Source organism: Lepidochelys kempii, chromosome 4, assembly GCF_965140285.1.
Source record: "Lepidochelys kempii isolate rLepKem1 chromosome 4, rLepKem1.hap1, whole genome shotgun sequence".
NCBI lineage: Eukaryota > Metazoa > Chordata > Testudines > Cheloniidae > Lepidochelys > Lepidochelys kempii.
In genome coordinates, this window is record NC_136383.1 from 80,720,823 (window position 1) to 80,737,191 (window position 16,369).

At 45.6% G+C, this 16,369-nt stretch overlaps 1 protein-coding gene across 2 annotated transcripts in view; it reads left to right on the top strand.

The window, feature by feature from the left end:
• Positions 1–10,949: 10,949 nt before the first annotated feature.
• CYP4V2 (cytochrome P450 family 4 subfamily V member 2) overlaps positions 10,950–16,369 on the top strand; it is a 30,305-nt gene continuing 24,885 nt past the window's right edge. The window contains exon 1 of one of the 2 annotated variants that reach the window (XM_073341865.2): positions 10,950–11,265. In XM_073341865.2, coding sequence (XP_073197966.1) covers positions 11,055–11,265 — 211 coding nt within the window. In that variant the 5' untranslated portion in view covers positions 10,950–11,054. The remainder of the gene's footprint in view (positions 11,266–16,369) is intronic. The other variant, XM_073341866.1, reaches the window with a different exon arrangement.

Sequence of the window (16,369 nt, forward strand, 5' to 3'; positions counted from 1 at the left end):
TGCTCCCGCCCTGTTCCAGAGGGCTATGGACCAGATCTTGTGTGTCTTGCCAGGAGTCCAGTGCTATCTGGATGACATCCTGGTCACTGGAAGGAATGAAGAGGATCACTTAAAGAATTTAGAGGCTACCCTACAAAGACTGGAAGAGTATGGCCTACGAGTCTGCAAAGACAAATGTGAATTCTTCCAGCCCTCTGTAGAATATTTGGGACACATCATTGATGCTGCAGGTCTTCATAAGGCCCCTGCAAAAGTTAAGGCTATTGTAGAGGTTCCCCCACCTCAGAATGTTAGCCAGCTGCACTTGGTTCTAGGACTATTGAACTATTATGGAAAGTTCATCTCACAGTTAGCCACACTGCTAAAACCACTTCACGAACTTCTTGGGCAGAACAAGACCTGGAAGTGGACTGAAGCCTGTAATGTTGCATTTAACAAAGCTAAGGATGCATTGCTAAATTCTGAAGTTCTAACGCACTTTGATCCATCCTTACCCCTACAATTGGCCTGCAATGCCTCCCCTTATGGAGTGGGAGCAGTCGTGTCACACATTATGCCTTCGGGAGAAGAGAAACCTATTGCTTTTGCTTCATGCACTCTAAGCAAAGCAGAAACTAACTATGTCCAAATCGAATGTGAGGCACTGGGAATTGTTTTTGGAATTCAGAAGTTTCATCAGTACCTGTTTGTGCGGAAGTTTACTCTTCTTACGGACCATCGACCTCTGACGTCAATTTTTGGACCCTACACAGGCATTCCTCCATTAGCTGCTAGTCGTATGCAATGTTGAGCATTGTTACTTTCAGCGCACACATGAGATCAAATATCGGAAATCCACTCTGCACGGCAATGCAGATGGTCTCTCAAGGTTGCCTTTGCCAGTCGAACATCAAGATACTGCCCAAAAGGAAATCTTCTAGTTTGAACACTTAGAGAATACACCCATCACTGCTACTCCGATAAAGAAGGCAACTCGCGTTGACCCAGTATTGTCCCAAGTTGTGGACCTGGTGATGCATGGAACATCTCGATGAACCTCTCTGGTCTCACCCGGCCTTATTACCTATATGTCCAGGAGGACGGAGTTATCGATCCAATCTGGTTGTTTGTTGTGGGGGAGACATGTCATTTTCCCACCACCACTGAGATCACAGATGTTAGAACAGCTACATTCTGGACACTGTGGAACAGTGCATATGAAGGAAATTGCACAAAGCTATTTTTGGTGGCCTGGATTGGACAGTGCTATTGAAGAGAAGGCAAGAGCTTGTATGTCATGTCAGGGTGTCAGGAATGCACCCCAGTGGGGGTGCCCCTACACCCATGGGACTGGCCTGAAAACCCGTGGCAACGTATTCATGTTGACTTCGCTGGCCCCCTTGAAGGCAGCATATTCTTGGTGATGGTAGATGCCCATTCTAAATGGCCAGAAGTCTCTATAATGCAGTCCACTACTGCAGAGAGTACTATCCAAAAACTGCGGGGACTCTTTTTAGTCGTTTCGGTCTGCCAGAACAACTTGTGAGCGACAACGGAATGCAGTTCGTCTCTCAGGAGTTTCAAAATTTTATGAAGGCAAATGGGATACACCACATCACTTCAGCACCATATCATCCATCCACCAATGGATTATCTGAAAGGTCTGTGCAGACAATGAAACAAACTTTGAAATCAGCAAGGGGACAACACTCCATTCAAGAGCGTCTGGACACCTTCTTACTTTCCTACAGAAACACACCTCATGCTATGACCAAGGCATCCCCGGCCTTTCTAATGATGGGATGACAGCTGCGCACTTGCTTTGATCTGCTGAAACCTTCTGAACCCAGACAAACTGTGCAACATCAGCAGCAATATCAAGTCAGCAGATGTGCACCCAGAGCAAAAGACCGAACCTTTAGCTCGGGAGAGCCTGTTTTGGCTTGGAATTGTACTTCTGGAGCTAAATGGGTACCTGCCACGATCATCACTCAAACAGGACCTGTTTCCTACACAGTCTGGACTGCAGAGAATCTCACCTGGTGGCAACATGTAGATCAGCTGTTGCCAGGTCATGCCAGTCCTCAGGACACATCTTCAGTTGAGTTGTCTGACTTCGCCTCTTCTGGCGAATCAAAAATCACCTGTTCCTGACTGTTCTCCTCCATTATTGCTGGTGGCTGAGATACCCCCTTGCCCGGAACAAGCTGATAACACCTCCTCACCTGTTTGCGCTACGAACCCTGAGCCCATTGTCAGGCCTGCGCCCAAGGTACTTTTGGGTGTAACAACACCAGCAGTTTGCCGTAATCTACCTAGAGACAGACGACCTCCTCAATGGCTGGATCTTTAGCGAGGACGAACCCACGGTTATGGGGCAACATAATCCCTGGGGTTTAGCTGGGAATGGAGGCAGTCTACTCTCCTTCTCTAGTTTAGGGGATGTTCTTATTAAGGGGGGAGGAATATGTTGTGTATTTGGTTGTCGTGGTAACAGCACCTTGTTGTTGCTATGGCAACTGAGTTAGATTATTAGGGGATAGCCCAGCCAGTTTTGGCTGGTTTGGTTAGTTCAGTGTGTGAAAATAAATGACTGCTTTCATGGCTCACAGCTCTCTGTGTCTCAAGTGATTTCTTCCTAAAACTGCTGCTCCCAAGGATATGACACCCAGGGAAGGGCATAGGTGGTCCCATCCAGGGGTTGCCATAGCAGTGCAGGTAGCCGCTAGGATAGGGAAACTGTGCTGTAATGCATCTCCCAGTTGCAGGTAATGGAACCTGGGAAGAATATGTGAGGAAAACATATGTTCACCGTCTTCCTCGTCGTTGTCCTCTTCATTTGAGAGGCTTGAAGTGGTAGGGTAGTACTGTAGAAAGGGTGCTGAAGGTCTCAGTGATAGATTGGTGCCGAGTAATGGAGACTCAGGGGCATGGGACACACTTAAGTCCCCGGAATGTAAAAACTGAGGCGGTGCAGTGAGACCAGGTGCCGAATGGTAAGGTGACTGAAATGGGGCTGGTGCTGCTGTAGATGATGGATAAAGGGGTAAGAGAAGGAAAATTATTCAGTCTGTTAGAGGCTTCCTTCTGGGTTCAATACTGAGTGAGAGCTGGATGGTAAAATACATGAAAATCACAAATAGCTTCTCTAATAATAATAATAATAATTAATAATAAAAGAGCTGTTTAATAAAACTGGGATATATTTGCATATACTGTATCTACAAACTATTCACTATGATTGTGGTATATAGAGTTCACACCTACTTTCCTAATGCCCTATGTTTCTTATACATATGTTACGTGTGGGGGGGATTCTGCACCAATGCGGGGGCACAGAATTCATATGGCCTGCATTTTTCTGTGCCCCCCGTGCAGAAAAATGCAAAAAAATCTCTGCCGGGGGACACGTGCCTCTCCCCCAGCAACATGTCTGTTTCATAGAATCATAGAATATCAGAGTTGGAAGGGACCTCCGGAGGTCATCTAGTCCAACCCCCTGCCCAGAGCAGGACCAATCCCCAACTAAATCATCCCAGCCAGGGCTTTGTCAAGCCTGACCTTAAAAACTTCTAAGGAAGGGGATTCCACCACCTCCCTAGGTAATGCATTCCAGTGTTTCACCACCCTCCTAGTGAAAAAGTTTTTCCTAATATCCAACCTAAATCTCCCCCACTGCAACTTGAGACCATTACTCCTTGTCCTGTCATCTGCTATCACTGAGAATAGTCTAGATCCATTCTCTTTGGATCCACCTTTCAGGTAGTTTAAAAGCAGCTATCAAATCCCCCCTCATTCTTCTCTTCCGTAGACTAAACAATCCCAGTTCCCTCACCCTCTCCTCATAAGTCATGTGTTCCAGACCCCTAATTGTTTTTGTTGCCCTTCGCTGGACTCTCTCCAATTTTTCCACATCCTTCTTGTAGTGTGGGGCCTAAAACTGGACACAGTACTCCAGATGAGGCCTCACCAATGTCGAATAGAGGGGAACAATCACGTCCCTCGATCTGCTGGCTATGCCCCTACTTACACAGTGCAAAATGCCATTGGCCTTCTTGGCAACAAGGGCACACTCTTGACTCATATCCAGCTTCTCGTCCACTGTCACCCCTAGGTCCTTCTCTGCAGAACTTCTGCCTAGCCATTCGGTCCCTAGTCTATAGCGGTGCATTGGATTCTTCCATCCTAAGTGCAGGACTCTGCACTTGTCCTTGTTGAACATCATCAGATTTCTTTTGGCCCAATCCTCCAATTTGTCTAGGTCCCTCTGTATCCTATCCCTACCCTCCAGCGTATCTACCACTCCACCCAGTTTAGTGTCATCCGCAAACTTGCTGAGGGTGCAATCCACACCATCCTCCAGATCATTAATGAAGATATTGAACAAAATCAGCCCCAGGACCGACCCTTGGGGCACTCCGCTAGATACCGGCTGCCAACTAGACATGGAGCCATTGATCACTACCCGTTGAGCCCGACAATCTAGCCAACTTTCTACCCACCTTGTAGTGCATCCATCCAGCCCATACTTCTTTAACTTGCTGGTAAGAATACTGTGGGAGACCATATCAAAAGCTTTGCTAAAGTAAAGGAATAACACGTCCACTGCTTTCCCTTGATCCACAGAACCAGTTATCTCATCATAGAAGGCAATTAAATTAGTCAGGCATGACTTTCCCTTGGTGAATCCAGGCTGACTGTTCCTGATCACTTTCCTCTCGTCAAAGTGCTTCAGAATTGATTCCTTGAGGACATACTCCATGATTTTTCCAGGGACTGAGGTGAGGTTGACTGGCCCGTAGTTCCCAGGATCCTCCTCCTTCCCTTTTTTGAAGATTGGCACTACATTAGCCTTTTTCCAGTCTTCCAGGACTTCCCCCGATCGCCATCAGTTTTCAAAGATAATGGCCAGTGGCTGTGCAATCACATCCGCCAATTCCTTTAGCACTCTTGGATGCAACGCATCTGGCCCTGTCATAAATATAAAGGGAAGGGTAAACCCCTTTAAAATCCCTCCTGGGCAGAGGAAATATCCTCTCACCTGTAAAGGGTTAAGAAGCTAAAGGTAACCTCGCTGGCACCTGACCAAAATGACCAATGAGGAGACAAGATACTTTCAAAAGCTGGGAGGAGGGAGAGAAACAAAGGGTCTGTGTGTCTGTTGGTATGCTATTTTTGCCAGGGATAGAACAGGAATGGAGTCTACTTACTAAAAGTTCTAAATCTAGCTAGGTATGCGTTAGATTATGATTTCTTTAAATGGCTGAGAAAAGAATTGTGCTGAATAGAATGACTATTTGTGTCTGTGTGTCTTTTTTGTGACTTAAGGTTTTGCCTAGAGGGATTCTCTATGTTTTGAATCTAATTACCCTGTAAGGTATCTACCATCCTGATTTTACAGGGGTGATTCCTTTACTTCTATCTACTTCTATTTCTATTAAAAGTCTTCTTGTAAGAAAACTGAATGCTTTTTCATTGTTCTCAGATCCAAGGGTTTGGGTCTGTGGTCACCTATGCAAATTGGTGAGGATTTTTACCAAACCTTTCCCAGGAAGTGGGGTGCAAGGGTTGCGAGGATTTGGGGGGGAAAGACGTGTCCAAACTGCGTTTCCCAGTAAACCCAGTTAGAGTTTAGTGGTGGCAGTGGTTATTCCAAGGACAAAGGATAAAATAAATTTGTACCTTGGGGAAGTTTTAACCTAAGCTGGTAAAAGTAAGCTTAGGAGGTTTTCATGCAGGTCCCCACATCTGTACCCTAGAGTTCAGAGTGGGGGAGGAACCTTGACAGGCCTCATGGACTTGTGCACGTCCAGCTTTTCTAAATAGTCCCGAACCACTTCTTTCTTCACAGAGGGCTGGCCACCTCCTCCCCATGCTGTGCTGCCTAGTGCAGTAATCTGGGAGCTGACCTTGTTCATGAAGACAGAGGCAAAAAAAGCATTGAGTACATTAGCTTTTTCCGCATCCTCTGTCTCTAGGTTGCCTCCCTCATTCAGTAAGGGGCCCACACTTTCCTTGGCTTTCTTCTTGTTGCCAACATACCTGAAGAACCCTGCTTGTTACTCTTAACATCTCTCACTAGCTGCAACTCCAGGTGTGATTTAGCCTTCCTGATTTCACTCCTACATGCCCAAGCAATATTTTTATACTCATCCCTGGTCATTTATCCAATCTTCCACTTCTTGTAAGCTTCTTTTTTGTGTTTAACATCAGCAAGGATTTCACTGTTAAGCCAAGCTGGTCGCCTGCCATATTTACTATTCTTTCTACACATTGGGATGGTTTCAGTGTGCCTGGAGCAGCCTCAGAGACAGGAGCGGGGTTGGGGGCGCATGCCTGCGTGATCACCGTCGGGGGTGGGTGGGCGGCAGAGCTGAGTGTATGTGCATGCCAACAAGCGAGAGAGAGAGAGAGAGAGATACTCACCCTCCCATTGGCTACTGCAGCTCACTGGCGTGTAAGGGTAGGGCTTTTTATTCTGCACGAAGCAGGCTAGAGGCACAATTATGTGGCCAATAGTTTTATGATAGTCTTAATCCTGTGTTTCTGTCTGGTTATTCCATTTTCCCACATGTTATGTTAGAATCATAGATGATTAGTTTTGGAAGAGACCTCAGGAGGTCATCTAGTCCAAGCCCCTGCTCAAAGTAGGACCAACCCCAACTAAATCATCCCAGCCAGGGTTTTGTCAAGCTGGACCTTTAAAACCTCTAAAGATGGAGATTCCACCACTTCCCTAGGTAACCCATTCCAGTGCTTCACCACCCTCCTAGTGAAACAGTGTTTCCTAATAGCCAACCTAGACCTCCCCCATTGTTACTCAGGACAGCAATTAAGTAGGGAGGAAGATAACTACTGTGATTGCCCTTGAAACAAAGTTACAGGGATCAAGGAAGTTAGGCCTTAGCCTCAGTTTAATATTCAGATGTAATCAGGGTTAAGTGTGGCATCAATATACCTTTTACTAAAATGAATCTCATTTTAGTTTTTGTTCTTGTCTCTAATCCCTCCAGTTAACTATCAATCTCACAGATTATTCCTGTTGCTTCACCGGTATCCTTAAATCCCAAAGGCACAGAAAGGGTATGTGATTTTCCAAAGGTCACAAGACAAATCAGTGGCAAGGCTGTGACTAGAATTCATATCCCTTGACTTGTATTTCTGGACCACACCAGCTGTATTACTGACTTGATGTGAGACCTTCAGCAAGCTGCAGGCATGGTGATTTTCAAAGGTGGCAATAGGATCATGCAGCAGACTGCTGAAGTGGTCAGTTAGACCCTTAAAATAGGAGAAATTTTTAGAACTTTGTCAGTAGCAGCCCAGAAGTTCTGAGTGATGAGCCAGGAAGATAATCCCTAGCTGGAACATTTTAAATGGCTTTAGGAAGGCAATTTGTCTTGCCTCAAAGCCAGAGAAAGGGAGATTATAGTAGTGAAAGTGTTAACCCTGCAACGTTAACTGTGATGGTGAGGATGGTAAAGGCCAGCTATCCCTTGCAGCTAATTAGCAGCATCTTAGATACCAGACGAAGGTCCATCAGCTGGGGGTTAGAAGGGAAAGATAGTGTGCCTTCCTATCCCATGATGCAAATGGATAAAGAAGAGAGAAGAATAAAGTAAACAGATGACAGCTTTTATTTAGAACAGATAACTTATTAAGAAGAAACAGCGAGATGTGGTTTGACAATTTGGATTTAAAATCCAGGCCCAACCAAACAGATACTCTGGCAATAAACCTAAAACCAAAATACCCTAGATACTCCACCGTTTCTAGGTGTTGATAAGCAATAGATGGCACGACACCGTTGTCACAGCCAACTGATGGACCCTGGGTCTCAACTGCTTCTTAGTGGGAGATCAACAGGATCTGCTGATGCTAAAGAGAGGCCTGGCTCTGCGATCACCCAAGGGTGTGTGATCTACAGGACCTCTGTACCTTTCTCTGAAAATAATGTGGGGTTTAGAGATTGGTAGCACAGTCACAGTTCTTAATGCTGATGTTTTCAGATATTGATCTTCTGGTCCATGTAGCCGCGCAGATACAACGGTACCGTGGCTGCCTCTAGGACAGCGGGCGCTCAGAGTTTATATAGGAACAAGTGCACCAAAGTTCTGAGATAAAACTGGCAGCTCCCCTGCTGGAACCAGTTTTGTGCTAATGGTTAACTGCCTTTCCTGCCAAAGTTCCAAAAGGGCGTGAAAACTTCAACAAGAAGCTAAACAAAGATGGAGTCGAGCAGTTGTTTGGCAGACACACCATTTTGAATTTCAGACTCCACATCTAATACATGGTCAACTACCTTAACCAAATGTAAAGGCATAAAGTACAACTTATTCTAAAGTACAAAACAATTTATAATCTCTATTTCATATACAAAAACATGTTACAAAAGCATGAGATGATGAAGGCCTGAACAATAGCCTCGGCAATCCAGAGAGACAGAAAAAGGCTAAAACTTTGAAATATTATGCAGAGAGAAGTGGTGATACTTGGAGAGACCCTGGATGGCCTCTAAAGAGAGGGCTCAGTCAAAAATGACATCCAGATTTTGGGCATGAGTGACTGGGAGGATGGTGGTGTAATCCACTGTGATGGAAAATTTGTGAGTGAAGATTGTAAGCTCAATTTTGGCCATGTTGAAGATAAATTGCTAGCTGGGTATCCACAAGGAAATGTCAAAAAGACAGGCTTAACTGTGTGTTTGGATGGAAAGAGACAAGTTTTCATCATGGAGGAAATGTAGCAGAGTTGGCTTCACTAAGGGCATTGAAGGAGGGATCTCTCTCTAACTAATGTACTAAAATATTGTTAAGTTACTTGGATATGTCAGGAGTTGTGCACCTCAACAACAAGGACTAGACTAAGATCAGAAAGAAAATCAATAACTTTGAGAAGTTATAGATTTTTAAGTCCACAAGGGATCATTATGATCATCTCTAGTCTGACTACCTACACAATTTAGGTTAGTGTTTTCTAAGCCAGTGGCTTGTGATCCCCTTGTGTACGTGTGCGGTGGGGGGGGGGGTGGGAGGGTCACAAAGCATTGAAAATTTTATTACAATCTATAGTAAAGAAAATCTCACTCCCCACATATCCTCACCTACAAAGTCAAGTATTCTATGGCAACCTCTTAAACCACGCACCCAAATAAATTATAAAGGGTTATGATTGTTACCATCTATACATTTTTTACTCTTACTTTTTATAGTAAATGTAATGGAGTTGTGAAAAATGTTGACTTCAAATAAGGGGTTGCCAACCTGCAATGTTTGAGAAGCACTGATTTAGGGTATGTCTATGCTAGAAAGTTGACCTATATTCGGCTGGCTTACAGCTGTCGTCAAGTGTCACCAGTGCGGTGTTCTGCTCTATTCAATGTTGATAACAGTTGGCTTCGTGCTGCCCTGGCTCTGCACAGATAGCTGGCACAGCAGACCCCAAGAGAAACCCCAAGGACCACAGACTCTGATAAGGTACGAAGGCACCTGGCCAGGTTTATTGCCAAATGAAACACAGTCTCTAGCTCCCCGGATCAGATGTCTACAGCTCTACCAGTACATATATGCTCCCTGACAATGGACCGGCTCAGTCAGTGATGGGATTTACCACTGCCCCCTATGCCAGACAAAGACAACCCCTCAGGAGTGCATTCTTATATACAGGTACAAACAAATTACACCTCACTCCTGACATACTGAGGTACAACCCCTCTACGTAGTAAGGTGCAGCCTATTACCTTGTACATGTTGGTTTGATCAAAACAACCCCATCCATCATATTAACCTTCTGCCCCTGTCTTTAGGATGGGTCAGCTTGTTCCTTGTTGTCTGTGTGGAATGTGCAAGTATCGGAGTGTTCTGGTACCATCCTGGCACGTGTTTATATCTCTAGTGTCAAGTACCTTTTAGGTATGTGTGTTTTTGAAACATCAGCCCTTTCCTTGCCAGATTCTGAGCAGTGCCTGCCTTTTGCTCACAGCTTAACTTTGCTTTATGTTAACAAAGTCTTGACCGTTACTTTAGTTCAGGCCTTAGGCCTCATACCAGGCCTCTGATACAAGGGTTTATGTTTCAGGGCCTCATCTAACTACAGTCTACATTACTACAACAGCCACTGTAGTAATTTCTGCAGTGATTCACATCCAGCTACCCTCCTTGTGTCAGTGGTGCGCATCCTCACCAGGAGTGCTTCCACTGACCTAAGAAGGGAGCCAGTGGACTTAGGCTCACAGGTTGGGCTGTGGGGCTGTTTCATTGCTGTGTAGACTTCCAGGCTTGGGCTGGAGGACCGAGCTCTGGGCCCTCTACCCCACAGGGTATCAACTCATGACTATACTTGGTTGTTGTAGTTTGTCCCTCTCCCACACTGACCCTGCCCTCATATGTAATATTGCCTGTGCCCTGAAGGTATTCTCAGTGTTGCCCATGAGGCCAGTAGTTGTGCCCTGGACCTTGCAGTAGCTGAGTGAAAGATGGTTTGACCCCTCTACCTATGAGCAGTGGTAGTTAGGGTCACTGACAACCACAGGGAGACCTCACTTGACCCTCCAAGTTCAGATCCCAGGCTGCACAGGCTCAGGGGTATCACGTTCAGAGTTGGGGCTCCTGGTCCTTGGCAGCTGAAAGCTGAAGTATTTACTCCTAGGGTCACACTTTGCCTTTTGCTGCAGGCATGTGGCCTAACAGAAGCTGAGGGAGTTGCATGGAGTCTGTGCCTTTGCTGAGTCTGTCTTCTCTGATGCTTCCCTCCTTCGTGGTCTTTCCCCTGCTGTGGGCTCGTGTCACCTCCTGCAGATCCCAGCTTACACAGTGAGAACAAGGCCAACCATAGATCACAGCCGCGTTTCCTTCCTCTGCTGCTCTGCTCGCTCATGCTCGCTCCCTGTCTAGAGATCCCTCCTTCCCTGCCACTTTGTTCCCCGGCCTCCCGCTCCAGCCCAGCCCCCGGGGCTCGAGCTCCGCCTCCGCCCCGTGGAGTCCCCTGGCGCAGCCGCTCAGCTCGGGCTCGAGGAGAGGGGAACTGTTCTCGGGACAACGGCTCAGTGCGCGCCCAGCGGCCGGGTCGGGGCAGCGATGGGGGCTCTGCAGCTGCCCCAGGAGGGGGACCGGCTGCTCTACTGGGGGGCTGGAGCCGTCACTCTGCTCTTCACGCTGCTGGCAGCCTTCACGTGCCGCCTGCTGCCGGGTTACCTGGGGAAGTGGAAGGCGCTGAAGCCGATTCCGGGGCTCAGCCCCTGTTACCCGCTGCTGGGAAATGCTCTGCTCTTCGAGCGCAAAGGGGAAGGTAACGGCCGCCCAGACACGTAGCGGGGGGTGCCTGCAAACCCCTCTTCCCTCCTGGAGCTGCTGCCTGCGGCACCCTCTCTCCCGGGTGACCGCAATGCCCTGGGGATCAGCCCCGGCAACAGGGCGTACAGCGGTGTAGACATTAGTAAAGTGCTCGGGAAGTGGCTGGCGATTTCCAGGGGCTGTAGAAATAGGAGCTGATTTGCAGCCGTGGAGCTGGACTGGTCCCATCACTAAGTGGTGGTGGTGTTGGTGTTGTAGAATAACAGAGTAGGAGCGAGCTGGTCTTAGGTTAAAGGATTTTTTCCAAGCTGCAGACAAAAACAAAACAGTTCATTACTCAGCATCCTGCTGCATTTCTAGATCCAGGCAAAACAGACAGGCCGTATTACCGAGACTCTACTTCTACCAACCAAGCCTCCCCCAGAAACCTCTGACACCTCTTTATGGTTCCTGGGGTATTCTCCCCCCCCCCGCTATTTGCAACGAGTTTATAAATGGATTATAATTTGTTTCATGAAAACAAGTTCTTAATTATGATGTCCTGTCCTTTTAATTATTTGAGCACTTCCCCTCCCCATTGCAAAGCCTCCTGTGTTAGTTTCTCTTTTGCAGCCGGAATAATAGCTAGCCGGCAGACAGCTGTGTTGCTTTCAGCTCCCCCTCTGTCTTGGTCCAAACGTAACATTAAACTTGGACGAATTGTTTGTTTTGATTTTTACCAGATATTTCCTAACTGATGTCAAATATTTTTAACTTTCAAGAGTTCAAAAGGACATTTTGAAGTTTACCTTTTTCAGAAGCTACCTTTCCACCCCTGTATGCTTTGAAATCCATTTCTTGTCTTTCAGTGAAACTTTAGAGATCATTGGTCAGCCTCTTTATGGCTAATACATTTAAAAACAACTGCCATGGTACATGCTTTCCCACTAGATTCTACGGTAAAGGAGTCTTATGCTAAAGTGCTGGATAATTACATAATTAGATGAGCTTGTTATGTACATAGGAATTGTTGTTTCAGAACAAACTTTCAAAGTGTATGCAGTATTTATGCAAAACTGGAACAGTTCCACATTACAGTGTTATGAGTCCATTCATTATGCTCCTCTGATTTTCAAGACAAATCGGACATTACTAATTCTTTTTCTACTGTGAGACTTTTTTATACACCTATATTCATATGAGTCTTAAGATGCTGAAGTTACTGTGCCTTTCTCCCCAGTGAGATAGTAAAAATATCAATAAGCATGGATTTCTGTGCTTTTTGTACCTGTGCAACTATGGGCTTTTGTTCTGTATTATTGAGCCTTGATTTTTTTTTTAACAAAAGGGATCTTTCAGGTAAATTATACCTGAAGTGGAAAGAAGAAAAAGGATTATTTTTTTGCTTAACTTTGCTGCAGGGTGGGTGTGGTGGTTGTGCTGAAGAAGACAATACTATAAATGTAGGTTTAATGCTCCTGCTGGTGAAGTTTTTTCTTTTTGATGTCATTTGGGAAAACAATATGCCAGACCTGCAACTGGTGTAAATCCGGTGTCTTCAGTGGAGTGCTGCTGATTTACAACAACTGAACACCTAATACGGTGAATTTTATCTGGTGTCTGGATATCCCAAAAGGTAGCTGATCTGGTTTATTGTTAGCTTTTTGCTAAATGTACAGGCCCGATCCTGCCCTTCTCACACTTGTAGAATTTTCATTAAAATATAGATTGATATGGCCTTCCATCTACAAAATGCTTCTGTGGCAAAACAGAAGTATAATAGATGTACTATAGGTTATAAATTGTGAGCTGTATTTCACGTTGTGTTCTTCTATCTGTAAAATATGAAGTCCACATTTTATAACACTATATAACTCCTGGACTTAGTATCTTATGTAATTATTTTATGTGTAATTAAAGTACATCTGCCACAACTCTCTTACTAGAGAAACAACACAAAGTCCATTTGTAGCACATTATATATAACTGTTATGTAACCTCTTGGACCCTTCCCTACCTGCTGGAGCTAAGGCAAATGCAGCGGGGCACATTGGCTCCTCTCAGCACCTCCCACTCCATGGCCCCAACAGCTGCCGGCACAGGCCTTGTAGATGGGAGCTTTAAAGTTCCAAGCTGCCCCAGAGCTCTTTGCTGCAGCACAGCCACCATGAGAAACTACAATGGCCTGGGCCTTTTACACTTGGGCAGGGAACCCATCTAGAGGCACTGGGTCCCAGTTGGTGCACAAGTGCTCACAAAGAGCAGCTTCAATTAGCCACCAGGCCAGTATAGGTATTCTGAGGGTGGAGCTTTGAAGCACTAACACCTCAAGAGCCTCAAAGACCCAGGGGTCCCTTATCCTTTAATCAAACTCCTGGGAGGGACAATTAAAACTATGAGCAGACATTTCGGCACAGAGCCCTGTGTTGGGGCCCCTCTGGCCATCCCAACAGACAGCTTTGTCTGTGTTGAGAGCTAGATGAAACTCTGCTTGGGGTAGGTTGTGGATGATGGACTTAGCATCCTCCTCCTCTGTTGCTATAGCAAGAGAGACTCTTCTCCACAGAACTGTTTCTAAGGGGTGATGGGGTGTTGTTGATGTCCCCACCTACACCTAAAGAGCCTTCTATTTGGGAGACTGAATACTCCCATGGACTCTTGCTTTAGGAGGTGAGACTGCACCCAAGTCTCTGTTCCAGTAGGTGGGAAGTGCAGCCCTCCTACAAACTTACACACACGGAACCCTTCTCCTAACGGTGGCAGCTCTTTCCCCTTCCAAAAGCCTAACCAGCACAATCTTTCTGTTGATTTAGAAAGGTCCTCAAAGAAACCATTTTGAAGCATTTTGGAGGAGAGGAGGGTAATCAGGAACAGTCAACATGGATTCACCAAGGGCAAGTCATGCCTGACCAACATGATTGCCTTCTATGATGAGATAACTGGCTCTGTGGATATGGAGAAAGCAGTGGACGTGACATATCTTTGACTTTAGCAAAGCTTTTGATACGGTCTCCCACAGTATTTTTGCCAGCAAGTTAAAAAAGTATAGATTGGATGAATGGACTATAAGATGGATAGAAAGCTGGCTAGATTGTTGGGCTCAATGGGTAGTGATCAACAGCTCGATGTTTAGTTGGCAGCCGGTATCAAGCGGAGTGCTCCACGGATCGGTCCTGGGGCCGGTTTTGTTCAACATCTTTGTTAATGATCTGGATGATGGGATGGATTGCACCCTCAGCAAGTTCACCGATTACACAAAGATGGGGGGAGAGGTAGATATGCTGGAGGGTAGGGATAGGGTCCAGAGTGACCTAGACATATTGAAGGATTGGGCCAAAGGAAATCTGATGAGGTTCAACAAAGACAAGTACAGAGTCCTTCACTTAGAATGGAAGAATCCCATGCACTGCTATAGACTGGGGACCGACTAGCTAAGCAGCAGTTCTGCAGAAAAGGACTTGGGGATCACAGTGGATGAGAAGCTGGATATGAGTCAGCAGTGTGCCCTTGTTGCCAAGAAGGCTAATGGCATATTGGGCTGCATTAGTAGGAGCATTGCCAGCGGATCGAGGGAAGTGATTATTCCCTTCTGTTTGGCCCTGGTGAGGCCACCTGCTCCAGTTTTGGGCCTCCCACTATAGAAAGATGTGGACAAATTGGAGAGTCCAGCGGAGGGCAATGAAAATGATCAGCAGACTGGGGCACATGACGAGAGGCTGAGGGAACTGGGCTTTTTTAGTCTGCAGAAGAGAAGAGTGAGGGGGGATTTGATAGCAGCCTTCAACTACCTGAAGGGGGGTTCCAAAGAGGATGGAGCTCGGCTGTTCTCAGTGGTGGCAGATGACAGAACAAGGGGCAATGGTCTCAAGTTGCAGTGGGGGAGGTCTAGGTTGGCTATTAGGAAACACTGTTTCACTAGGAGGGTGATGAAGCACTGGAATGAGTTCCCTAGGGAGATGGTGGAATCTCCATCGTTAGAGGTTTTTAAGGCCCGGCTTGACAAAGCCCTGCCAGGGATAATTTAGTTGGTGTTGGTCCTGCTTTGAGCAGGGGATTGGACTAGATGACCTCCTAAGGTCTCTTCCAACCGTAATCTTCTATGATTCTATGAAAGACCAGGAAATGCTGCATCAGATCATACTTGGGTCATGTTTGGAAAGTTATCTTCACAACCACGAGAAGCAGAAATCTTAGATTCTACGGAAACCAATAGCTCTCGCTTAGTGAAGATTCCAAGTCTTACTGTTTCAATTCCTTGCCCAGGGCCTGGAAACCAGTTATAGAGCAGACAGGGCTCAGATTTGAAAATGTTACAGTATTTTATTTGGAAAGCCAACGAGTGTCTTTAAAAGCAGAATTTTGTTTTGATCAGGGTAAGCATAAATAATGCTTCTGTAGGTATGTCTTGCCAGTACCAGGGAAATTTTCAAGGTTCTGGGTTGTTTAAATGTGTTTCTTTTGCATCATACATTCTGATGAAGATCTAGTTGGCTGAACTGCTCTTTTTACATGTCATTTCTGACTTTGTACTATGACATAAGTGGGTTAAAAGACATACACTAGGGCCACAATCCTGCCATTTGCTCTGGTGCAGGCGGCTGCCTGTGTGGAATTCCTTGCAAGTTCAGAGCCTAAGACAGCATTTGCTACATTTATATCTATCTCACACACAAATTTATTTTAAAAGAACATTATGAAGGTTTTCAAGTCAAGCACTCAAAAGTTAGGAAATGCCAGAATTAAGGTTGGCTATACAACCTTAAAAGAGCTCTGTTTGTGCATAAGGATTATGATCTAGTCTTTAATTACAGGATCACATACTATATTTTCCATAGGACCCCAGCGTCATTCTGCATGTAGGATGGACAGTGCTCAGTTAATGAGCAGCTATTCAATGTTTTGTTTTAACCCCATAGTTCAGTATGTTGCCATAGGCTGTATTTACTGCATGCTAGTCAAATTCTGATATGAAGATAGAATTATTAGTTTCCTCGAGGTCTCTTCTATGATACTGATCACAGTAGTATCCATCTGCTTCTCAAACATTAATTAATTATTTTTTTTGCATCACCACTGTGAGGTGAGGGGGTGTTATTATGGGGAAGTGAGGCACAGAGAGA